Source organism: Cottoperca gobio, chromosome 16, assembly GCF_900634415.1.
Source record: "Cottoperca gobio chromosome 16, fCotGob3.1, whole genome shotgun sequence".
Classification (NCBI taxonomy): Eukaryota; Metazoa; Chordata; class Actinopteri; order Perciformes; family Bovichtidae; genus Cottoperca; species Cottoperca gobio.
Genome location: NC_041370.1, coordinates 10,300,317 through 10,321,037, shown reverse-complemented (window position 1 = coordinate 10,321,037; position 20,721 = coordinate 10,300,317). Strand labels below are relative to the sequence as shown.

At 42.2% G+C, this 20,721-nt stretch overlaps 1 protein-coding gene across 1 annotated transcript in view; it reads left to right on the top strand.

Annotated features, from left to right (window-relative positions):
- kcnn3 (potassium intermediate/small conductance calcium-activated channel, subfamily N, member 3) overlaps nucleotides 1-20,721 on the top strand; it is a 40,612-nt gene that overhangs the window by 17,468 nt on the left and 2,423 nt on the right. Inside the window, 5 exon segments of the mRNA XM_029452045.1 lie at nucleotides 5,969-6,265; nucleotides 7,297-7,418; nucleotides 8,898-9,039; nucleotides 13,963-14,073; nucleotides 20,135-20,262. Coding sequence (XP_029307905.1) covers nucleotides 5,969-6,265; nucleotides 7,297-7,418; nucleotides 8,898-9,039; nucleotides 13,963-14,073; nucleotides 20,135-20,262 — 800 coding nt within the window.

Genomic DNA, 20,721 nt, shown 5'->3' with positions numbered 1-20,721 from the left:
AATGGAATATATGTTTTAGGGATTGTATTAATTGATTGATCAAATATCCCCAATATTCTGACAAATATTTAATGCTGTGATCATAATAGACCAATCCAAGTGCTGATATTACAATAAGTATACACATTAGAATGTACTCCTTCTTTCCTTCTCTGTGTTTCTTTGTCCTGATAATGTCTAATACCTGATATTACAAAAATATGCAATTCTCAAGTGATCGTTCAAGTGGTTATTGAGTGTTAAAGATGGTATTTCCAGCTCCGCTGTGCAATTTGCATAATAACACAATGTTGGACTGCAAGTGGCCACCCGACTTCCCTGACTTCCCTGGCTTAAAGTTATTTTATCTAAAAGCAGTCTGGAATTAATATTTTCCGATCTTTACAGAACAGTTTGTTCCTATACAAACAATGAGTTGCACAGATTTAACAAAACTCATTCTCTCCTTAAAGAGGAACTCTTTTTTTAACCAGACCTAAGCAGGTCGAGGCTACATTATCCGCTACTAGCCTCCACACACCCACATCTATGACTGAATATGTTGGCTGTCAAGTTGCATTGTGGGTAATGTAGATGCCAAGTTTTGACAAATGCATGAAAAAAAAATCATGATATCTCAGGAACATTCTTTTAACTGTCCATCATGAGTGCATAAGTTATAGGAGTGCAATGCTTAATCAACTCTAAACATTATATTGTACGTTATTTCTTGAGGTATTTATATTTATTTATTTTATATTGTGCTTAAATTTGTCATCCCTCTCTCCCTTTTCTCAGTTTTCTTTTTGCATTAGATTTCAATAACAACGTTATAAAAACTCTAACAATAAGATCCTTTGTCATTACAGTGAAGATTGTATTTACCAAGGTAATGATACCATATTCCTGCTGGACTGTGACTCTTCATTCAGGATTGTACCGACCTCATCCTTACCTTTCTGAGAATTTTCTTGCAAGTGTAATATTAAAGCAAGAAAAAGTGCAACATTATGTATGTTATCATACATAACACACAGGTTTGATCATTGAACTGAACTTTAAATAAAATGAAATACACTGAAAACACAAACTGATCGGGGATTGAACCTTTTTTAACGCAACATCGACCTAAATCAGTATCGTGTGATGTCATTGTTACAATAATAACACATTTTTACAGTTGAGTTTAACCTTGCTTTTTGTTTGTTACTTTGCTTCACTGATTCTTCATTATTGTGTTCAGACAACACATAACAGATGGAGACTATTATCGTATACAGATATTATTAGAATTTGAGCAAAGATTGTTATCATTACTATGAACTCAGGAGACATTTGGAGAGAGCTGTGATTGACTGTCTAATCTGTTCAGCCGCACACTATTAGTTTGAGTTAACATTGTATCCGTGTGAATGAGATGGGTCAGGAACAATGGAGACCAAGAAAAACCCTCTGAAGACAGCTGTTATTATGAACCACAGTCTCTAAGTGGCCCTTTAGTTCATCAGAAAGATAAACAATCCCTAGGGCCAAAACCAAGCTAAATGTTAGCTTTAAAATCTGCGAATGTATCTTTTATGTGTTTCATGTAGCATCCAGGGACGTCCATGCATGTATGTTCATGTATTTGATGTTCTGGTCTGTTGCGTGACTCACTAATCTGCCAGCTCACCAGTGGCCTTCTCTTCATTTCTCCACGCATACACACACATTTATCATTCCGCATTTTAGGATTCATTTTAGCTCGTAAACCTGCGAGGAATTCAGACTTGACAGGCAAGAATTAAATTGTTGTTGAAATAAATCAAATAGAAACTCTAAAAGAGTGTGTGAGAAAGGGATATTTCTCCAGTCCATTAGTGCACTTTAAGCATTGGTGAACTGGTATTCAGTTACTTTTGGAGGTTTCTCGAAGCAATCCATTGATCAAGAAGACATGAGCTTGGCACTCTCAGCCACTCAAAGGCAGGTAGATGCTATTAGGAAAAGAAAGTGGGCAGTGGTTTTCTAAAAAGGGTTGTTTTATTCAAAGTGAACCTGCAATCCTGAGCTGGGACGTTCATTTCATGATGTCATGTTCTGCACAGTCTGCATAATGTACATCCGCCCTGGGAATTATAATGGAGGAGAAAATGACAGTGAGGTAAACCCCAGCGTCCTCCTCATATTGTAGACATGAAAGAAGCATTTCACCTGCTTATTTCCAGGAATTGTTCATATTTATCAGATGACATTTGTGTCTTGCTTGCCTCTGGCCATTTTTAGTAGCACAGTTTGTTTATGTTTTGCACTGAATGAAGGAGATTCCTGGTCTCAAGACACCTCTAGTAGAATTATTTCTTCGCTCTCTCCCAGCTGCTGTTTTTAGACCTTCTAGTGGCAAACTAGGCAACATCGCTTATACACGCACAGAAACCGTAAACCATTCTTCATCTCTCACCCTTTCCAACACTTCATTTTCACTCTCATTACACCCTCTTTCCTTCCTTTTCTCTGTTGTCTGTGTATAAAAGGCCACGGGGGTGTACCCTCAGACAGTCAAGGAAATTGTGTTATCAACTCTGCATATTCACGTATATCTGAGTGTGTGAATCTGTGCTTGTGTGTGTCTTTAGCTCGCCACAGTTATTTTCCGCCTGTTCCAGGGATTTCCATGCTGTAGGACCTAGACGTTTCCCAGAGGTGTCACTATGTGTGTAAAAGTATACGTGCGTGCTTTTCAGTGTTCGCTCTCTCACTGTGTTGTTCAGTGATGAAACTAAGGTTTCGTCTGACATCCTTAAGGGTTATGCTGACTTGAGGCTGATTTTCTACTTCTTCTTGAAAGTATGTGCTGCGTTTCACAGGGCCGTCTTGAAGTGTGCATGCATGTGTGCAAAATTTCCTCTGCATGTTTCACTTGCTGGCTTGGCAGAGAATGGCCAGCACTGTGTCTGGTTTCATGATGAGACAGGCATCTGCAATCAGGGACTTAACACGATTACCAAGGTGCAATGGCCGCGGGCACTGGAAGGGGTCGAGGCATGGGTGGATGGCTAAAGTGGAAAGATGGAGAGGTGACAAACCCATCCAGCAGATGCATTTCAAATGTGGCGGTGGGGGATGCTTGAGATGGAGAATTTCCTCTTAGACCTTAAACCTTCACCTGTGAAGAGACCTGTCATTTTCAGACATTTCTCCTTTTCTTTCCTTTGCCTCCATTCTCTCTCACTGGGCTGCTTTTTGTTGGGTTTCTTCTCTTATTTCGCGTCTCCTTCCTTCTCCCCTCTCAGCTTTCTGTTGCCTTCCTTTGCCCTCTGCCCTGTGATGCCACGTTTAGTTTTTTAATGAAGAAAATAACAAAGATTTTCCATGATCTTGATTATTTTTCACCGTGGGCTTGTTCTTTACGTCTCAGTATATTTAACCTTGTTGGTCCCTGACCTTCCTCTCTGTTTCCTGTTAAGAGTTGACAGTTTGTATTTGAACTCCCTCATACACACACACACACACACACACACACACACACACACACACACACACACACTCACACACACTTACATAGACAATACCTACCTACTTTTCCTCTCGCTAACCCCTCCTCCCTCATTCCCTCCCTCTCTTCCTGGTCATGCAGGGGCAGTGGCACTCACTCACTTCCATTGACAGATTACTTTCCTAATGGAATTTAAATATTTATCCCTTCCTCATGGCGATTTAGCCAGGAAAAGACTGACAGCAGGAGCGCGAGGGAGGACAGGACAGGAGGGGACGGGAGGGCGAAGGGAAGAGGAAGGGAGAGCTGCTCATTTCCTCCAGGTGGCAAGAAACTGGATCACCTCTGTTTTGATTTGGAGAGATGTCATTAAGAGAGAGGAGGAAGGGGAGTGAGGGATGGTTGGAAGGAGGAAAAACAGGCAGGTAGACATAGAAAAAGAGACAGACAGGGCTGAATGAAGATGAATGATGACTGGTTTGCAGTTCTGATCTGAAAGTGTGAATGAATATACATGAAGTTTGGTGCCCTACTCTCTGGCTCAAACAAGCACACACACACACACACACACATTTATTTTTGTCATTTTTGTTACATTGCATTGACTTACATTAATTTGCCGACTTACTCGAGCTACTACATGCCTAACTCAAATCCTGAACCTAACTTTATCCATAAAACAAGTCTTAACCCTTACACTCAACAGTTTACCTCGGAGTAACTAGCTTCTGTCCCCAAAGAGGAGGTGAGTCCCCGTAATGTGACAGTGTGTGACATTTTTGTCCTCACAACTACACACTCACATGTGAACCTTTGCGAGTGTCAGACAAGCTGTCTGTGCTTTCCTCTCTGTACCTCTTCACTTGCTGTCACACACACCTCTCCTTCTTATTCCCTGTATCTCCTTTTGCTTTCTTCTTGTCTCTTCTCTCACTGCGTTTCTCTCTTTTTGACTCTTCCTCCTGCTCTCTCCTTCCCTCTCTCTCTCACTGGGGATCCTAATTAAGCTTGGCTGCTCTTTGATGTTGTCGCCTTGGCAACAGTCACCATGACGAGGCTGGGACTGCACACTCTCTCTCTCTCAAACTCACTCAGGCATACACAAATACACACAAATACAGTACACCCACACACGCACACACACATGCACGCTCACTGAAATCATTAAGGAATACAGGCAGCGTTTGACCCTTGGATCAAATGATAGCTTACACAATGACTCAGGCGTGTGCGTAGGCTACACATGTGTGAGCACATGTTGGTTACATGTGTGCACACGCATGTTATACTAGGGAAACACATACGTTACTACTGAGCTACATATGAATAACAATGAAATATGCAGTGTGTGTGTGTATGTAAAGGTGGTTTAAGAAGCGGCAGAGCTTCCTCGTGGCAGTGCTCAGTTCGCTACGACACCGAGCGGCTGGATGGCATGCCCACTTGTTCTGATGTGTGACCTGTCATTGTAGTTTTTCCTAAATAAATATTTGTGTGGGCTAAAAGCCCTCGAGATGAATCATGTGGTAAAAAGCAATTGTTAGCACTGTTTCTCGAGGCAGTGCAGCATCTGATAAACTGATTTACAGCAGGGGAGTTCCTCATTTCACTCACTGTGCCCCAGCCTCTCTGCTATGTTCTACGTCTCTCTCTCTTTAACCTTTTCTGTCCACTGCAAGAAGTTCCTAGAAGACATTTTTTTTTTGTATAGAAGCTTCTATATGCAATTGCACTGTGAAATTAAACAATTTAGCAAGTGTCCAATGTAGATACCTCAAGATTATTTGCATATAAGTGCAATTTCTTTTGTATTTTTCCGAAGCATTGTGGTGTTTACAGACATGAATTTACATTTAAAAAAGGTTTCCCTGATATATCCTCCTTCCTATCTTTATCTCTTCATTTCCTCTGTACGTCATCCATCTATTTCTCCTCTCATCAACCACACCCCCTCCCCTCCCCACCCCCAGTTCCTGTAACCACCGTTTGGAGGAGGGCCCCTGTAATGAAACCTTGCGCTTTCCACTTCCTTATAACAACAGCTTTGGCGACAATATCGAGAGTAACCACAGCAATTACGAACACAAAACATCAACATACAGGGAGGGAAAACTACAATTAAAGTTGTTACTGCTCGTGCTCTTGACACAGGCTTAGTGGTCTTTTATATTTAGAAAAATATTGTGATTGTGATCATTAGGAGCTTGTTTAACTTAAGAAAAGCAGCTTCCGATGACTTTGGTTTAATTTTAGTAAGAGTTGTAGGTTATATGAAAATGAGCCAAAGCGCTGAATAGATTACTGATTAGATGGATGGTGTTTTGCATCTCAGGAAAGAGACATTTACTCTAAATTGCTGCTCGTTCCTTTAATCATCAAATCAGTCAGCTGTACTGATGAGTGGCCTGTGCCAGCAGAAGATCATGATGAAAAGTTGGCACAGCGACGCATGTCACAAAAAAGTGCAACTCCTTCCCTCTTTTAACTCTCCTCGTGTCTTTCATGTCCCCGCAGCTGTTTGTCATCGACAACGGAGCTGACGACTGGCGCATCGCCATGACCATGGAGAGGGTTCTGCTGATCTCCCTGGAGCTGCTGGTGTCTGCGGTGCATCCAGTGCCAGGGGACTTTAAGTTTCAGTGGCGGGCGCGGCTGGCCTTCTCGTACGCGCCGTCGCAGGCCGAGGCTGACCTGGACATGGTGCTGAGCGTGCCCATGTTCCTTCGTCTCTACCTCATCGCCAGAGTCATGCTTCTGCACAGCAAACTCTTCACCGACGCCTCCTCCAGGAGTATAGGTGCCCTAAATAAGGTTAGAAGGGTTGTGTGCTTGCAGGAGTGTGTATGTGCAGTATGCATTCAAATAGTGTGGGTGTCAAAGCTTTTGCCAGAAAGAAGTGAAGGTATTAAGGTCAAGAGCTCTCCGCTCAGAATTAAATCTGTGTCCACCATGTCCCTTTCATTCTTGGCCTCTTTCTCTCTAACTATCTCGAGTCCTTTCTTCCGCTTTGTCCTTCTAGTCACAGTTTCTTTTCATCTACCAGTGCAAATGCCCTACCTCGTCTTTTGTCATCGTCGTACAAGAAGACTTACATGTAAGCTGTGGTGGCTTTTTCATAATACAATATGGGATGGAAGCGTGAAATGAGAACAAGCTATTGCGTACGGCTCAAATGGGGCATGAGAAAAAAGGACTCGAGTGAGATTGCAACACGTGCGGAGAATTGTGTATAAGCAATGCAATAAATGATTGGTGCCACGTTTGTAATGACTTTAAACGATAAACATTATAGTAAAATCAGGAAGAAGGGATGTGTGGTGGAAATATGCAAAGAGGAGAGGATATGGAGTAGATTTTAGATGAGTCATTTAGCAGTTTGCGAGTGTATCTGTGATGGCTCTATTCTGACCCTCAGGCTACAGTGACTTGGAGTGGAGGTGAAGCTGCCATTGAAGTGTGGCTTTAATATGACAACTCATTTATCAGCTGCTTGACCCTTCCAGGGCTCAACCGTTGCTCTCAGATCATCCATCTGCTAGAAGTTGATAACAAATACGGATAAAAACTACACTGAAATAGGCCACTTACTCAAAGGCACTGTATAGCTTGACCCGGGTCAGAGGGCGAGCCGATCTTGACTCCAATTACAGCGGAAATTCTCAGAGTGTCTGCCGCTATCAAAAGCAACTCAGAAGACTAATTAGAAAAACATCGAGTCTGTGCGAAATACACATGTTAAAAGTGTGTTTTACGATGCCATTGATCAGCTCTGCTATACTGAATGTGTGACTGTGTGTGTGTGTATGTGTGACTGTGTGTGTGTGTGTGTGTGTGTATTGCAGGTGCATTTTAATACACGGTTTGTAATGAAAACCCTCATGACTATCTGCCCCGGGACGGTGCTGCTGGTCTTCAGCATCTCTCTATGGATCATCGCTGCCTGGACCGTGCGAGTGTGCGAGAGGTCAGTATCACACAGTGTGCTGTGTTTTTTATCGTGGTGTGTGCATTAGACAAAGTGACGGACTGTGATTGGACGAGGGATTCAACTGAGCTATTCAGTTCAATTGGCATGAAATATGATCTGGGACATGTGTGCGACATAATCCATCTTTAGACTTCAGTTTATGAGGCTTTCACACTTAAACAGGCGATGGAGTTGTTACTTCGTTTGTACATTTTGTCTCATAAATCCTGAAAGTCACTTTATTTTAGACCCCCCACCCATTCTGCATTTATAAGCAGTATTTTATTTTGTTACAACACGCTATAGTGTATTTTTAAAATGACATTAGAACTTTAATATTTGATAATTTGTTAACTTTGCCTTCTCTTTTGATGCAATTATATGAATGAATGATTGATATCATAGTACAGTACATGATGTACAAACACACATGAGCAGAAGGATGTTTTTTAACTGTTTATACACAGTAAACAAAGTACCTCATAATTACAACTGTTATATTATTAATGATTCATAGATAGATAGATAGATAGATAGATAGATAGATAGATAGATAGATAGATAGATAGATAGATAGATAGATGGATAGATAGATAGATAGATAGATAGATAGATAGATAGATAGATAGATAGGTTTGTACACATCTACAGATAGACGATTAGATATTGGACTTGAATACTTTACAGCTGCACTATGATTGTGTAGACTGGTGATGTATTTGACTTTAATTGAATATTGAATTGAATAACAGCAAAATGAAATAGACATTGTCGTCTCACCGTTTTAAACTGTAAATCAAATTGTCCGCTCACATTTTTAGATCTATAATTTGATTTTAAGAATGATGTTATGTTAATGATGTAACATCAAGTAGAAAGCAAAGCGTGACCATCCCTTTCGATGAGTTTAAACGCTTTTGGAGATAATCGAGGAAATATGAGAAAATGTCAGTCGGTTGATAAACTTGAATAATTCATCATTGCCCAGCTGCTGGGAATCCATTTTTTGGTCCACATTCAAGTTTAATTGTCATTTCCCCTCCTCTCCAAACCAAATTATCAAAGGAAAAAACATATACAACTCAATTAAACCGCTTCAAGGTGCACATTTGAGAATTTGGAGAGTGTGTCCCTTTAGGATAGACTAGGGAATAGACAGCTCAGAGCAAATATGCCTCTTGACAACATCCAGGGCTAAAATTTACAGTGGGGGTTTTGTTCGATAGATTTTGAGAAAACAACTTTGTTTCAGATCTGCACCAGGTTTTGTTGCTATGGCAACAGCGTTGTGCACAGGGCAGGAATGACGGCGGCGTGAGCTGCTGTTTATGTGTTATAAGGTCACGTGTTTGAGGTTTGACGCCCACATTTGCAGACAGTAGCAGTGGGCCAGTTATGTTGTTTGTTTGTTTTTTATTTATATATTTTGCTATTGACTGACTTCATCCTCTGAACACGGACGGTGATTTCTTTCAGGTATCATGATGCCCAGGATGTGACCAGTAACTTCTTGGGAGCCATGTGGCTTATCTCCATCACTTTCTTGTCCATCGGCTACGGAGACATGGTTCCTCACACCTACTGTGGCAAAGGAGTCTGTCTGCTCACAGGAATCATGGTCAGTACATTTCCTCCCAATCTTTCTCTCTCTTCCTTTCTCTCTCTCGCTCTCCCTCCCCAAGGCGCTGTCCTTGCCTCGTTCAAAGGTCAGCAGATTAGAGAGCATGCTGTCATTTGCGAGAGAAATTCTGCCATTTGTGTAATTTGGGCAATCCTCTTTGAATTAGCCTGTGTGTGTGTGTGTGTGTGTGTGTGTGTGTGTGTGTGTGTGTGTGTGTGTGTGTGTGTGTGTGTGTGTGTGTGTCCTCATTGCATAATGAAGGTCCCACCTTTCAGTGTGCCATGTCCTCCCACACTCTCTCTCTCTCTCTCTCTCTCTCTCTCTCGCTCTCTCTCTCTCTCGCTCTCTCTCTCTCTCCCCCTCTCTCTCTCTCTAGTTATCCCTCTATCTCCCTTTTCCTCTCTGTCCATCTCTCCTTCCCTGAGGCCAAGTGTTTATTTCTATCTGCCGTCCATCTGTTAGTATCAGTGTTTAAGCTGCTGACTGCTTCCTCTAGTTCTTCACAGGTGTTCTTCCCTCCTCAAACTATTCATTTATTTCTGTCTTTATTGCTTTCTTTCAGTTTGTGTCTCATTTTTTGTCTCCGTTTGTCTTACTGCTCCTCTTTTTACTTTTCTATCACGTTAACATACACTGTTCTGAATAATTGGAGGAAATGAGTGTCATTTCAAATGCAAGAAAATGTGATTTCTTTTTAATATCTCTACAGCTAAATGTCAAGTAAATTCTAATTAAATGTGCAATTAAGTATGGTGGCTTTTGCTGATCAGGAAATAAAAAAAGGGGTCAAAATATCATGATAATAATATGTTACCTGGGATTATTTCCATTTCAGGACACGGTGCGCCATGTTTTATGTTGCCAAAGGGGAGAATATAGTGAGTAATACTGTGAGCAGCTAAAGAGATGAAAGTCACTGCACAGTGGGTGTCTGAGTCGGAGATAATACAGTTTTTTAAAATAAATTATGTAATATTATTACTTTTGTGAATTGCTGACTAGTGTATCACATTCTCCACATGTTTCTTAAAAATAGTATTTCTACAAAAAGATGAGTAAACCTGGATTAGACATTTGAAATGTAATTTTTCATTAACTAGATAACGCCATGGGTGTCACTAATGTGCTTTGTCCAAAACACTGAGCTTTAATAGCAGCAGCACAGTTTACCTTGTTAAAATGAATGAACAACAAAGGCAATGTGCTCATACAAGACTACTTAACATTTTAAAAAGCGCTAAACAGTCCTCAGATCAGTCAAGTTACATGGTGAGATGTGATAATGTGACCACTGACACAAGCCGTATAGCCTCTGAACTGTTTTTGTTCCATTGAGAAAATAAGGTAATAAGCCACTAAAATTGTATTTTATTAACAATACCATCGCTTCCTCAGTACATGTCAAATGTATTATGTTAAAGTGCATTTGAAGTCAATCAGCAACCACCATGACTTAGCGTTGAAGCCATTGTAGAAGTGCCTTACGATGCAGTTCACTAACTGCTGGATGGGTTCAAGAAAAATCAAGAGAGCAAATCAGAAAGCCCTCAATATAACTCTCAAAATCAAAAGTCCATCAATATTTTCAATGATTGCATGAAGCGTCAGTAGTATGAGTGTGCATCTCTGGCTGGATCATAGGGTCACAACAATGCACTAGCTTCTTATAACATCATTGTGTCTGTCCAACCTTTATGGTTTTACCAGCTCACCTACTTTGTTTTACTGTATAGTCCGTTAAATGTGTGAATAAACACACACACACACACACACACACACACACACACACACACACACACACACACACACACACACACACACACACACACTCTTACTCTTACTGTTACGTTAACACACACTCACAAAAACAAAACAGGGGCTGGATGCAGAACGTCCCAGGCCCACTGTTACAGACTGCGTCCCCCACACAACACTGACACAGAGCTTAACATTCCCTTTTAGTGTAACTCCCACACACACACACACTCTCCTCTCCGGCCACACACACACACTCTCGCAGCACTCTTCAGAGTGGTTTATTTCCGTAGATCAGAGAAGGAGTGAGGATGCAGGTAGAAGGTGAGACTTGTATGGATGAGGGAGACCAGGCACAAACCATGGAGGTGAAGTAAAAGGAAGTCTTTTGAAATGGGTAAAAGGTTGAGGGCAGAGAACAGGAAATGATTTTTAAATATTATAATGAGTTTCTATAGGAGAATTTCTCGACATTGTTACTATGACAACACATGAAGGCCAACAGTGTTGGAATATACCACTGCCCCGAGGATACCCGGGGGTGTTCCAGGTGTTAGTATGTACGTGTGTGTGTTCGTGTGTCACTGTGCGTGGGTGGATGGTGGATAGGTAGATGTGTTGTTGTTGTTGTTATATACAGCAAAAAGATGTGTGTTGTTCGTGTATTCACATACTTATATCTTCATTTGTTGTGCATTTGACTTTAATCCCCTTATTTAGCATTTATAAACAGCATATACATACTTAATAAATGCTTTATGACACACTATAAAGGTAGTTTTATGTGTTGCATGTATTAATATATTTGTCAACAACCACAGAATAACTTCTCCTGTAGGAGAACTAACTTCTTACCGGTAAGTAGTGGACACTGGTGTATAAGCAGATATTGATATATAAAATATGTCTTATATCTGCTCAGATCTACATTATATTGTGTTATAAACCATCTATAAACTGTGTATATACCGGTTATAAAGTGTGTTACTGTATGAATGTTCATAACAGCCTCTTGATACAGGCCTACTGTTGTTCTGGAAGGGTCATTAGGTTGAAGAGATGCAGAGTAGTTTTCTTGCTTTTCTTCTGCCTCTAAGTGCTTGTATATTGCACTCTAATTGAGGAAATGAAATGTGACTTTTTTTGTGTTGAACATCTTCCCCTCTTTCCTCTGTGTGTTCCTGCCGACCAGTTTGGGAAACTATTATCCACTGCATGAAGCTTGAAGAGATGCAGTTCTTTAGTGTGTGGATGTTACACAGGGTGATTCCTTCTTATTCTGACAGCTACGTAGACGGCTGCGCTGTAGTGGAGGAAGTAAGGGAAACACCCGGGCGTATGAAACAAATTACAGCAGCCATCATCAGCCGTGTCACTCTAGAGATTGCACAGGGAACCCTGCTGAAATCAAATGGATGCAGGCGTATACACAAACAAACTCTCATACACATGCACACAAATAGCCTGCCATGACAAACAAATCAGCTCCCCGCTGTTTCTGACCGAGGAGGACAATTTTGAACACACGCGCGCACTCAGTTGGGTACGTGCACATCGCGCTGCACTTGTACATACTGTACTGTAGCAATTCGTCGAGGGGTCTTTTCCCTAAAGCACAGACATGTTTGAACGCTCTAAGGGTTTTCCATCTGCACTCATCATATTTTATTCATAGTTTTTGAATAAACACAAATAGAGTGGATGAGTGTATAGACGTGGACACTAATGCCTGTTTGTGCATTAGATTTTACTGAACCCAGCCAAAGTTATTTATGGCAAACTTGTCTTATCCTTATCCTATTTCCTACACGCTTCAAAATGTTGTATGCTCCCTCGCCCTCGCTCTCTAACTCACTATGTTTTTCTCCTTATCTCTTTTATTCTCTCTCTCTCTCTCTCTCTCTCTCTCTCTCTCTCTCTCTCTGTCTCTCTCTCTCTCTGTCTCTCTCTCTCTGTCTCTGTCTCTCTCTCTCTCTCTCTCTCTCTCTCTCTGTCTCTGTCTCTCTCTCTCTCTCTCTCTCTCTCTCTCTGTCTCTCTGTCTCTGTCTCTGTCTCTGTCTCTCTCTCTCTCTCTCTCTCTCTCTCTCTCTCTCTCTCTCTCTCTCTCTCTCTCTCTCTCTCTCTCTCTCTCTCTCTCGCTGCACACATCTCAAGCAGGAAGGAAGAGCACACATACATTTTCATTAAACACTCTTAATCTTAATTCATTACTTATCAGGAGATATGTGACCTCATTATTAACACTGCCTTCTTCTCCCATCTTTTCTCTCCTCCTATTCTGTGCACACACCCTCGCCCCCTGAACCCAACCCTCTCTCCAACCTCACTCTGTGTTTCTTTCCTTTCCCATTCATATTTACTCGTAGCTCTTCACTCTCTTTATCTTTACCTCCCTTTTCTCCGCCTCCCAGACCGGCCCCTTCAGAGGAACTTGTGAGCACTTAACAGCCCCATTAAAAACAGTGTCCAATCTGAAAGTTAATTAAGTCTGTCTTCCTCCCCATGTTCCTGCTCCTCTTCTCCTCTCAAGCATGTCTTTCTGGTTGAGAGACTGCTGTCACTCTCTCTCAAATGAATTTGCCATATGTCCCATGTGGGTCGAGCTGAAATACAGACAAACCGGTCGGTGTTTCACACTTTTACACTTCCTGCAGGCCTCGTGCCTCAAGTGACGGGAGAACACCATTACACCATGTAATTCAGATTGACAGCATCCAATTAAATGAAATTAGGTGGTGTCAATCTTTGATGTGTTTTTTTCATCTATAAGGAGGATATTTCTTAGCTCCATATCGAGGCTATATAGAAGGGATCTCACACCAGATGGATTGGAAGTGAAAATAGACTTGGCTCGCCGCTCAACATTAGGAAATGTGGATCTTGAACAGAGCTATCCCTCTTAATCCTCTCCTCTCTCCCGTGCACGTCTCCTTCTGTCGTGCGGCTCCCTTCCTCATATTTGTCCTCGTTCCCTTCAATCATCTGGGCTAATTCCCTGGCCAAAAGCCACCAATTTACCAATTCCTCCTTTACTGACTGACTCAGTGCTCTGTTTTCTCCTCCTCTCTCTCTCTCTCTCTCTCTCTCTCTCACTCTCTCTCTCTCTCTCTCTCTCTCTCTCTCTCTCTCTCTCTCTCTCTCTCTCTCTCTCTCTCTCTCTCTCAGGGTGCGGGCTGTACAGCTCTGGTGGTTGCCGTGGTAGCCAGGAAGCTGGAGCTGACCAAGGCCGAGAAGCACGTACATAACTTCATGATGGACACGCAACTCACCAAGAGGGTAGGCTTGTGTGGTGTGAATGAGTGTGTCTTGCAGAAAATAAAGAAAAGCTATGATTTGTAAAAGAAAGCACAATATCTCTGCACGCACCATGATGGGAACTCTAACAGAACTGTATTTATAAAAGTGCAGTGGGTAAATATAATACTATATCTTCAGGTTTATTCATGGTTTTAGACAAAGTGGTTGGGAGCTTGGCTTGTCTTTTCACTTGCCCCTCCTTCACCCTCCCCAACTACTACATCACACTAAACCCTGTATTGCTGTGACAGAGTGCCATGTCGAGTGAAGGCAATAAGAGGTCAACTCTTTATCGCTCTCGGTTCTGCTCCCTCACTTACCGTCCCTCTCTATCTTCCCATCTCCGATAATCTTTCTCCCACATGACTATACCTCTAGTAAATCACTTTCTCTCTCTTTTCTTTTCTCTTTCTGTGTCACCCTCTCTCCTCTCCTCCCTCCTTTGCCCTCTCCTTTCCATAGTCCTTGCCCCTCCCTGCCTCCTGCCCTCCATCTCCTAGTCCCTCCCTCCTCTCGTCCTCTTCAATTTTTCATACAGTTGAAAGACCCAAGTTTTAAAAATAGCTCCCATATCAAATATGTAGGGTACATTATGGCGGCAGCGTATCTAGGATCTAATCGACTGAACGGGATAGGGTTATCAATGATTCTTAGTGGGGATAAAATATCAACAGAGAAGCTGAATGGATTATCTGTTGGAGCCGGGCTCTCACCTCAGCGTCCTGCAGCCTCTGGCCAGGTCAACCAGAGTGTGAACGTTTAACACCTTCGTGTGTGTGTGTGTGTGTGTGTGTGTGTGTGTGTGTGTGTGTGTGTGTGTGTGTGTGTGTGTGTGTGTGTGTGACCTTCTAAAGCAGCTGTTGGATTTTAAACTTAAATAATTTATGTGTAAGTACATAGTGATCTTGGATGTTTTTTTTTATCAATGCTAGCAATGGTGGGTCAGTTTGTAGGTTAGTCAATGCATCACTTTGGTATTTATGATAATTTGTGGTTCCCAGAGGATGAATCCGAATGATTTTGGTGATCCCCTGACTTTTCCTCTACGTCCACAAACAAGAGGAAATATTTGGCGACTGTTGTTTACGTAGGTTTGGTCAAGTTTGTGTTCAAACTACTCATATAAGTGGAAACTTTGTACCAATTAAAGTGAGCTGTACGGGTAATTTACTTGTGCCTTATTTTTAGCTTCATCTTATGCATAAATCAACCAAACTGTTGAAACTCTGAGAGCCGGTCAAAAAACACTGGTATCTTATAATCTTCACATGGGGCTGATCCATCTGTGTTTACTGATCTGTAGTCTGTGTAACGTTACATTAGTTTGTTTAAAACGACCCGCATATTCGTCTCATCTTCCCGGTGGCGGCGCAGCCAGGAGAGCAGCCCGCCGGGGGAGGAGAGAGGTCGGCCGAGCCGGCACTTGGCGGCCGCCTACGTCAGAACTGTCTCGGCCAAAGAGACTTGAGTTCAGTCAGAACAAGCCTCAGTGCCGGCAGTCAGCGGGCTGGTGGTTTTCTCGTTTCTGGTACTTTTTGTAATTCAATAAACAAACTATAAAACAGACACGACATGGCTGTAATGTTTACAAACGAGTCAGGCACAATACATCGATGGTCAGGTAGCTATGCTTCTTCTCCCTCTGTACTGAGGGCCAACTGGAGCTACAGTGACTCACTATCGCCTCTAGAGGAACAAGTGGTATTACAAGACTGGACGGCGCGGGGCTAGTCAGTCAGACTGCTGATTCCAGTAGATATCTCTGCAACACAACACACAGACGTCTTTGACATCACGTCAACACTGTTACCTCTTCACACTCTGTTGATGATGTTAGTTTATTGTTTTAATATTGCGTCCTGTAGATAAAGGTGGAGAGCCATACATTTTAAAGTGAATGTCATCCTCAATCACGTAAACCACTATCTCAACAAAGCCAGTCATCATGTTAGGGAGGTGCCATGCAGCATGTTTCATTCAACATAAAGCAGCGTGCTGCTTGATGACATTTCCTTCAAAGGGTCCCCGGTTTATGCGGTGGTGATCGTCTCCTGCCCTCTATTACTGAGAGAGCAATGATTGAAGCTGTTGTATGCTCATTGATTTACATGGTTGGGACCATTCTCTGCCATATCATCGTAACAAGAGAATACAATCACTCAAGGCTTTATAATGAATAATGCAACAATAGACTTTACATCCTGCTGTCTTCGTATGTGCACACACAGACACACACACACAAATAGACACAAGAGCACACCCACTGGCTTTCTACATCTGTGAAATGGTGTTTCCTTCCCTTTGAAGGATTACCAAGAATGTCAATTAAATGCCAATCAGTGTCGCTCTAAGCCAGTGTCCCCTGTTGTTGGTAATGTCTGTGTATGATGTTGTTGTCTCTATTTTTACACCTGTGTTGTGTAAGAAAAGGTTTTAGGTGTGGTTGTACAGCGCTACAACCCTTATACTGCCAGCAAACCAACTTCCTTAGACATCTTTGTAGCACACGGATCATTTTTAGTTCAAATGAGTGCAGTGTTTTTGAGGCTTTCTGACAAATACTTCAACATACTTCAAAATATTTTCACTTTCCGTGGTTTGCATGTTCTCTGCTTTCATCCTCAGATCAGATTTTTAGCAGTTGCGGAAGAGGCTGATATCTTGTGTGGTGCAGAGGAACTTATAACCTTATCAAGGAGGATGATGTGCTTTAAACACATCATTAAAAGTTCAATGCACAGGGTTAATTGTCATGCAGTGTTCAGTGAGGTGGAGTGTTCCTCTCTCTCTTTGTTAGGATTAATACAGATGTTAATTACAAAACCGTTAACGTAGCCGCTAAGTCGACCATGTGTGTGAGCTTGTAAATGCTCATGTGTGATGTCTGGACTTGTTGTCTTGATGCAGAGTTTATTAGAGGTGCATTTAAAAGTCTGGCTCTCGGGTTGCAGTGTACTGTGGCTCATATTGAAGTATTGGTTAATTCAGAGCACTGCTGAAAGTCCATCTGGTCAGAACATCGCCCTGAACGTTCACAGAGCACTCTCGACACTGAAAAAGCAGGACACAGTTAGTGTCGGCGCAGTGGAGTAAAGTGGTGTGTCCTTCTTTTTGATGACACTATTAAATGCCATTCATTGAAGCAATAGGCCAATTGACCGTGTAAATATGGCTGTTTCTGAGGTCACTATTAGAATTTCAAGCTTTTTAGGTTGTGCTGCAAAAATGTTATATCTTTCTTTAAATTTGCTCTCCGAATGTGTATTCAGCCTCCACTCTGGACGATTGCACTTTAATAAGTCTCTGTATTCAGAGCTTTGCCCTTTCTGAATATTTAGAGTGCACTTTGGGCTCCAACCAAGGAGGAGGCGCTGCAATGCCTTCCAATGTTTACACCACTTGCCAAATGGGAGCAATCTAACCCCCGAAGATTTCTACTAAACGAGCTTTTACTCCACAAAGTAAAAGATAACTCCTCTTCCGACAGCCTTTTAATTCACACACAAGCCAGATGGATCATTATTAGTGTAGACGTATTGTGACAGTGACATGTTTTCTCATGTTTTTCACTTTTGAACCAGGTGAACATGAGCGTACGTTTCCTTTTAATGGAGCCCTGTCTCGATCTGACCTCATTTAGGAGACACAAATACACATATTAAACCAGTGGAAGCTAATTATTATTTTAATTTCACTGATTTGTCTGTCTTTTGCTTGTGTGCATTGCTGGATCTGTGACCTTGTTTGCGTGTGAGCCTTGTCTCTTCCCTGTGCCATCATGCTCGTGAGAGGAAGGTCAGAGCAGGTAGAGCCACATGTCGCCGGGGCACATGGATGAGGTGAGAGGTTGTTTCCAAAGTAATTGGTCTGTTTGTTTATGTTTTCTGCTCTCCTAGAGAACACCATTGTATCTCTACCATCACTGCACCAAATTACTAATTGCATACATACCGCAGGTCATCAAGGCTCTCCTGGGTTGGAAGGTCGGCTTTTCCCCTGATGTTTGAAAACGGTCTCCATCGCTACAGAAAATAAAGGGAAAACAATCCAGTATAAACAACAAATGAAGTGTCAGAGCCCAATGTATTACGTTTTAACTTTCTGATACCAACATCTAATATTCTATTTTAAAAAGACATATTGCATTACCGTCGTGTCTGTAATGGAATTTCTAAAATACTCCTATTTGTACTGATTGATTTATACTCCACATTCAACCACCCAACAGGCTGAGATGTGGGAACCCCTTGTTTTAACAGATTCCTCTTGTACCTGCCATAAGGTGTGCCGTGTAGGGGAGCAACCACAACAGATCTTTGACCCAAACCAGCCATATGGCCCCAACATGGTTGCCCAAGTACAGGCCATATGGTCCAGGAGTAGCTGCTGCTGCTGTCGTTTGGTTTCTTGTGGAGTATTCTTAGCGGCTCACGTTGAGTCTTTTATTATTCTAAATGGAGTTGCCTCAATTTCTATTTTAACTCCCAAGAGGAGGAAGAAAGAAAAATAAAGAGGGCGGTGGGGAGAATTAATCGTAAAAATCACATAACAGTGTGATATTATCAGTCCCTGTAATTTGCATGCGGAGTCATCTCCAGGATTTAAATGAGGTGTGAAGCTTTAGCATTGTCTAATCAAATGGCCTGAAGCGGTGCAACAGCTGGACAGATGTTGGAAGTGCATGTAAAAACTTCCACTGCGAGCCGGCCAGACAGACACGCAATGCTATCCTTCACCATAGTAACGTCATTAAGAGGGATTGGTGACTCAATCTCCTTGAGGGGTTTTATATAATATCTGACATTATTGCTTGTATATGTTGGATTAGCTCTTGTTGGTTTGACTTCCTCCGTCATTGAAAGCACATCTGCTAGGTTCAGGCCCTCCTACTTTCTTCATCTGTGGCCAATAGTGTGTGTTTGTCTGCATGTGTGTATGTGTCGGCGTGTATGTGTGCGAGCAGTCCTTGACTGCGGTGGATAGGTGCTGATTAGCCAAGCTGCTGGGGTCTTTTGTGCTCCTCAGACGGGGGTATAATTGTTCTTTGTTCCGTGCTCAGCATCTCTTTGAAGTCTCTCATTCAATTTATGTCCTGACAGATTCTCTCTTCCTTCTCTATGGTCTCCACCCGCATTTATTTAACTGGGTGTCAGAACCCTGTGTTATTAAAATGCAACCTATAGAGATGTGCAGAACGTGAAACATAGTGGAGCAGATGTGGATATCAATTAATGTAACTGAATCCTGATCCTGGTCCTCAGAAATCAACCTGGAGCCTACAATGACATTTTGAATGAGTCTTTTATTAAATCGCAGCAGTCTCACATTCAGATGGTGGAGATTAAAAACAACTGAAGCCTATATCCCGCCAGTAAACTGGAGAAAAATAACCATCTTGCTATTAACTCTGATGGCTATCATCACATAAGCTACTTCTCTAATATATCTCTTCTGCAGGGATGAAGATTGTATTTGACAGCTCGTTTAAGAGCGGCAACTCATGATGCGATTGTTTCTTTCAGTTGCTGTCATAATTAAATGGAAGATCGCTGGTTTTAATGAACTGCATTGGTACTGTAGTGAATTACTTTTACCAGCCGCAATAGTGCGGTCCATTTGAGTTAGTCTCACGTATAATGTGGCATAAAGAGTGAGGGGAATGAGTGTGAGGGAGAAACTCCTGTTGGCTTCTCATTGCCAAATCTCCCAAAGGAGGGAGCTGTTTATGCGTGCATGAAGAGCACTGGCAAGCAAGCCGGTGTGTGGAGAGAGACCGAGAGAATGAGGACAGCATCGAAGAAGAAAACGGTGGTTTAGGTTTTTTTTGTTGCAGGGAGACAATGGAGAATGGAGAGGAAAATAAAAACAGGGCTGGTGACCTCAGCTCTGTGCTTCTGGGCCCGGCTGGACAAACCTGTTTGAAAGAGAAAGAGAACAGGACTGCGGCCCAGCTGGTGCCCAGAGAACAGGACTGTTGCCTGCTTCAGTTGCCAAGGGCTACCTGTTGCTAACAATGTGTGTGTGTTTATTGTCTGAGCAGATAAAGAATGCTGCGGCTAACGTATTGAGGGAAACCTGGCTCATCTACAAACACACCAAGCTGATGAAGAAGATCGACCACTCCAGAGTCCGCAAACACCAGCGGAAGTTCCTCCAAGCTATACATCAGTGAGACCACACTTTACACCCCCCCCCCCCCACACACACACACACACACACACACACACACACACACACAGACACACACACACACTCATACACATACACATTCACACAACAGTACTACTGAGCTGATAAAGCCACAAGTTGAATCAATGCTGATAATCAGATAAAGTGTATGAATCCCTACACACACACACACACACACACACACACACACACACACACACACACACACACACACACACACACACACACACACACACACATCTACTAAAGGGCATGGCTTCACATAGTACAGTGACAGTTGTGGGAATGGATAACCAGTGCATTGTGTACTACACACTCTGATCATTATATCTCTACTGTTGTTGAAGAAACATTGAGAAGAGCTTAATCCATAACATTGTTTGGTTATATTTGAATGGGCACAAGGGTCTTGTTAAAGGTTGTTTTTCCTCAAAGAAT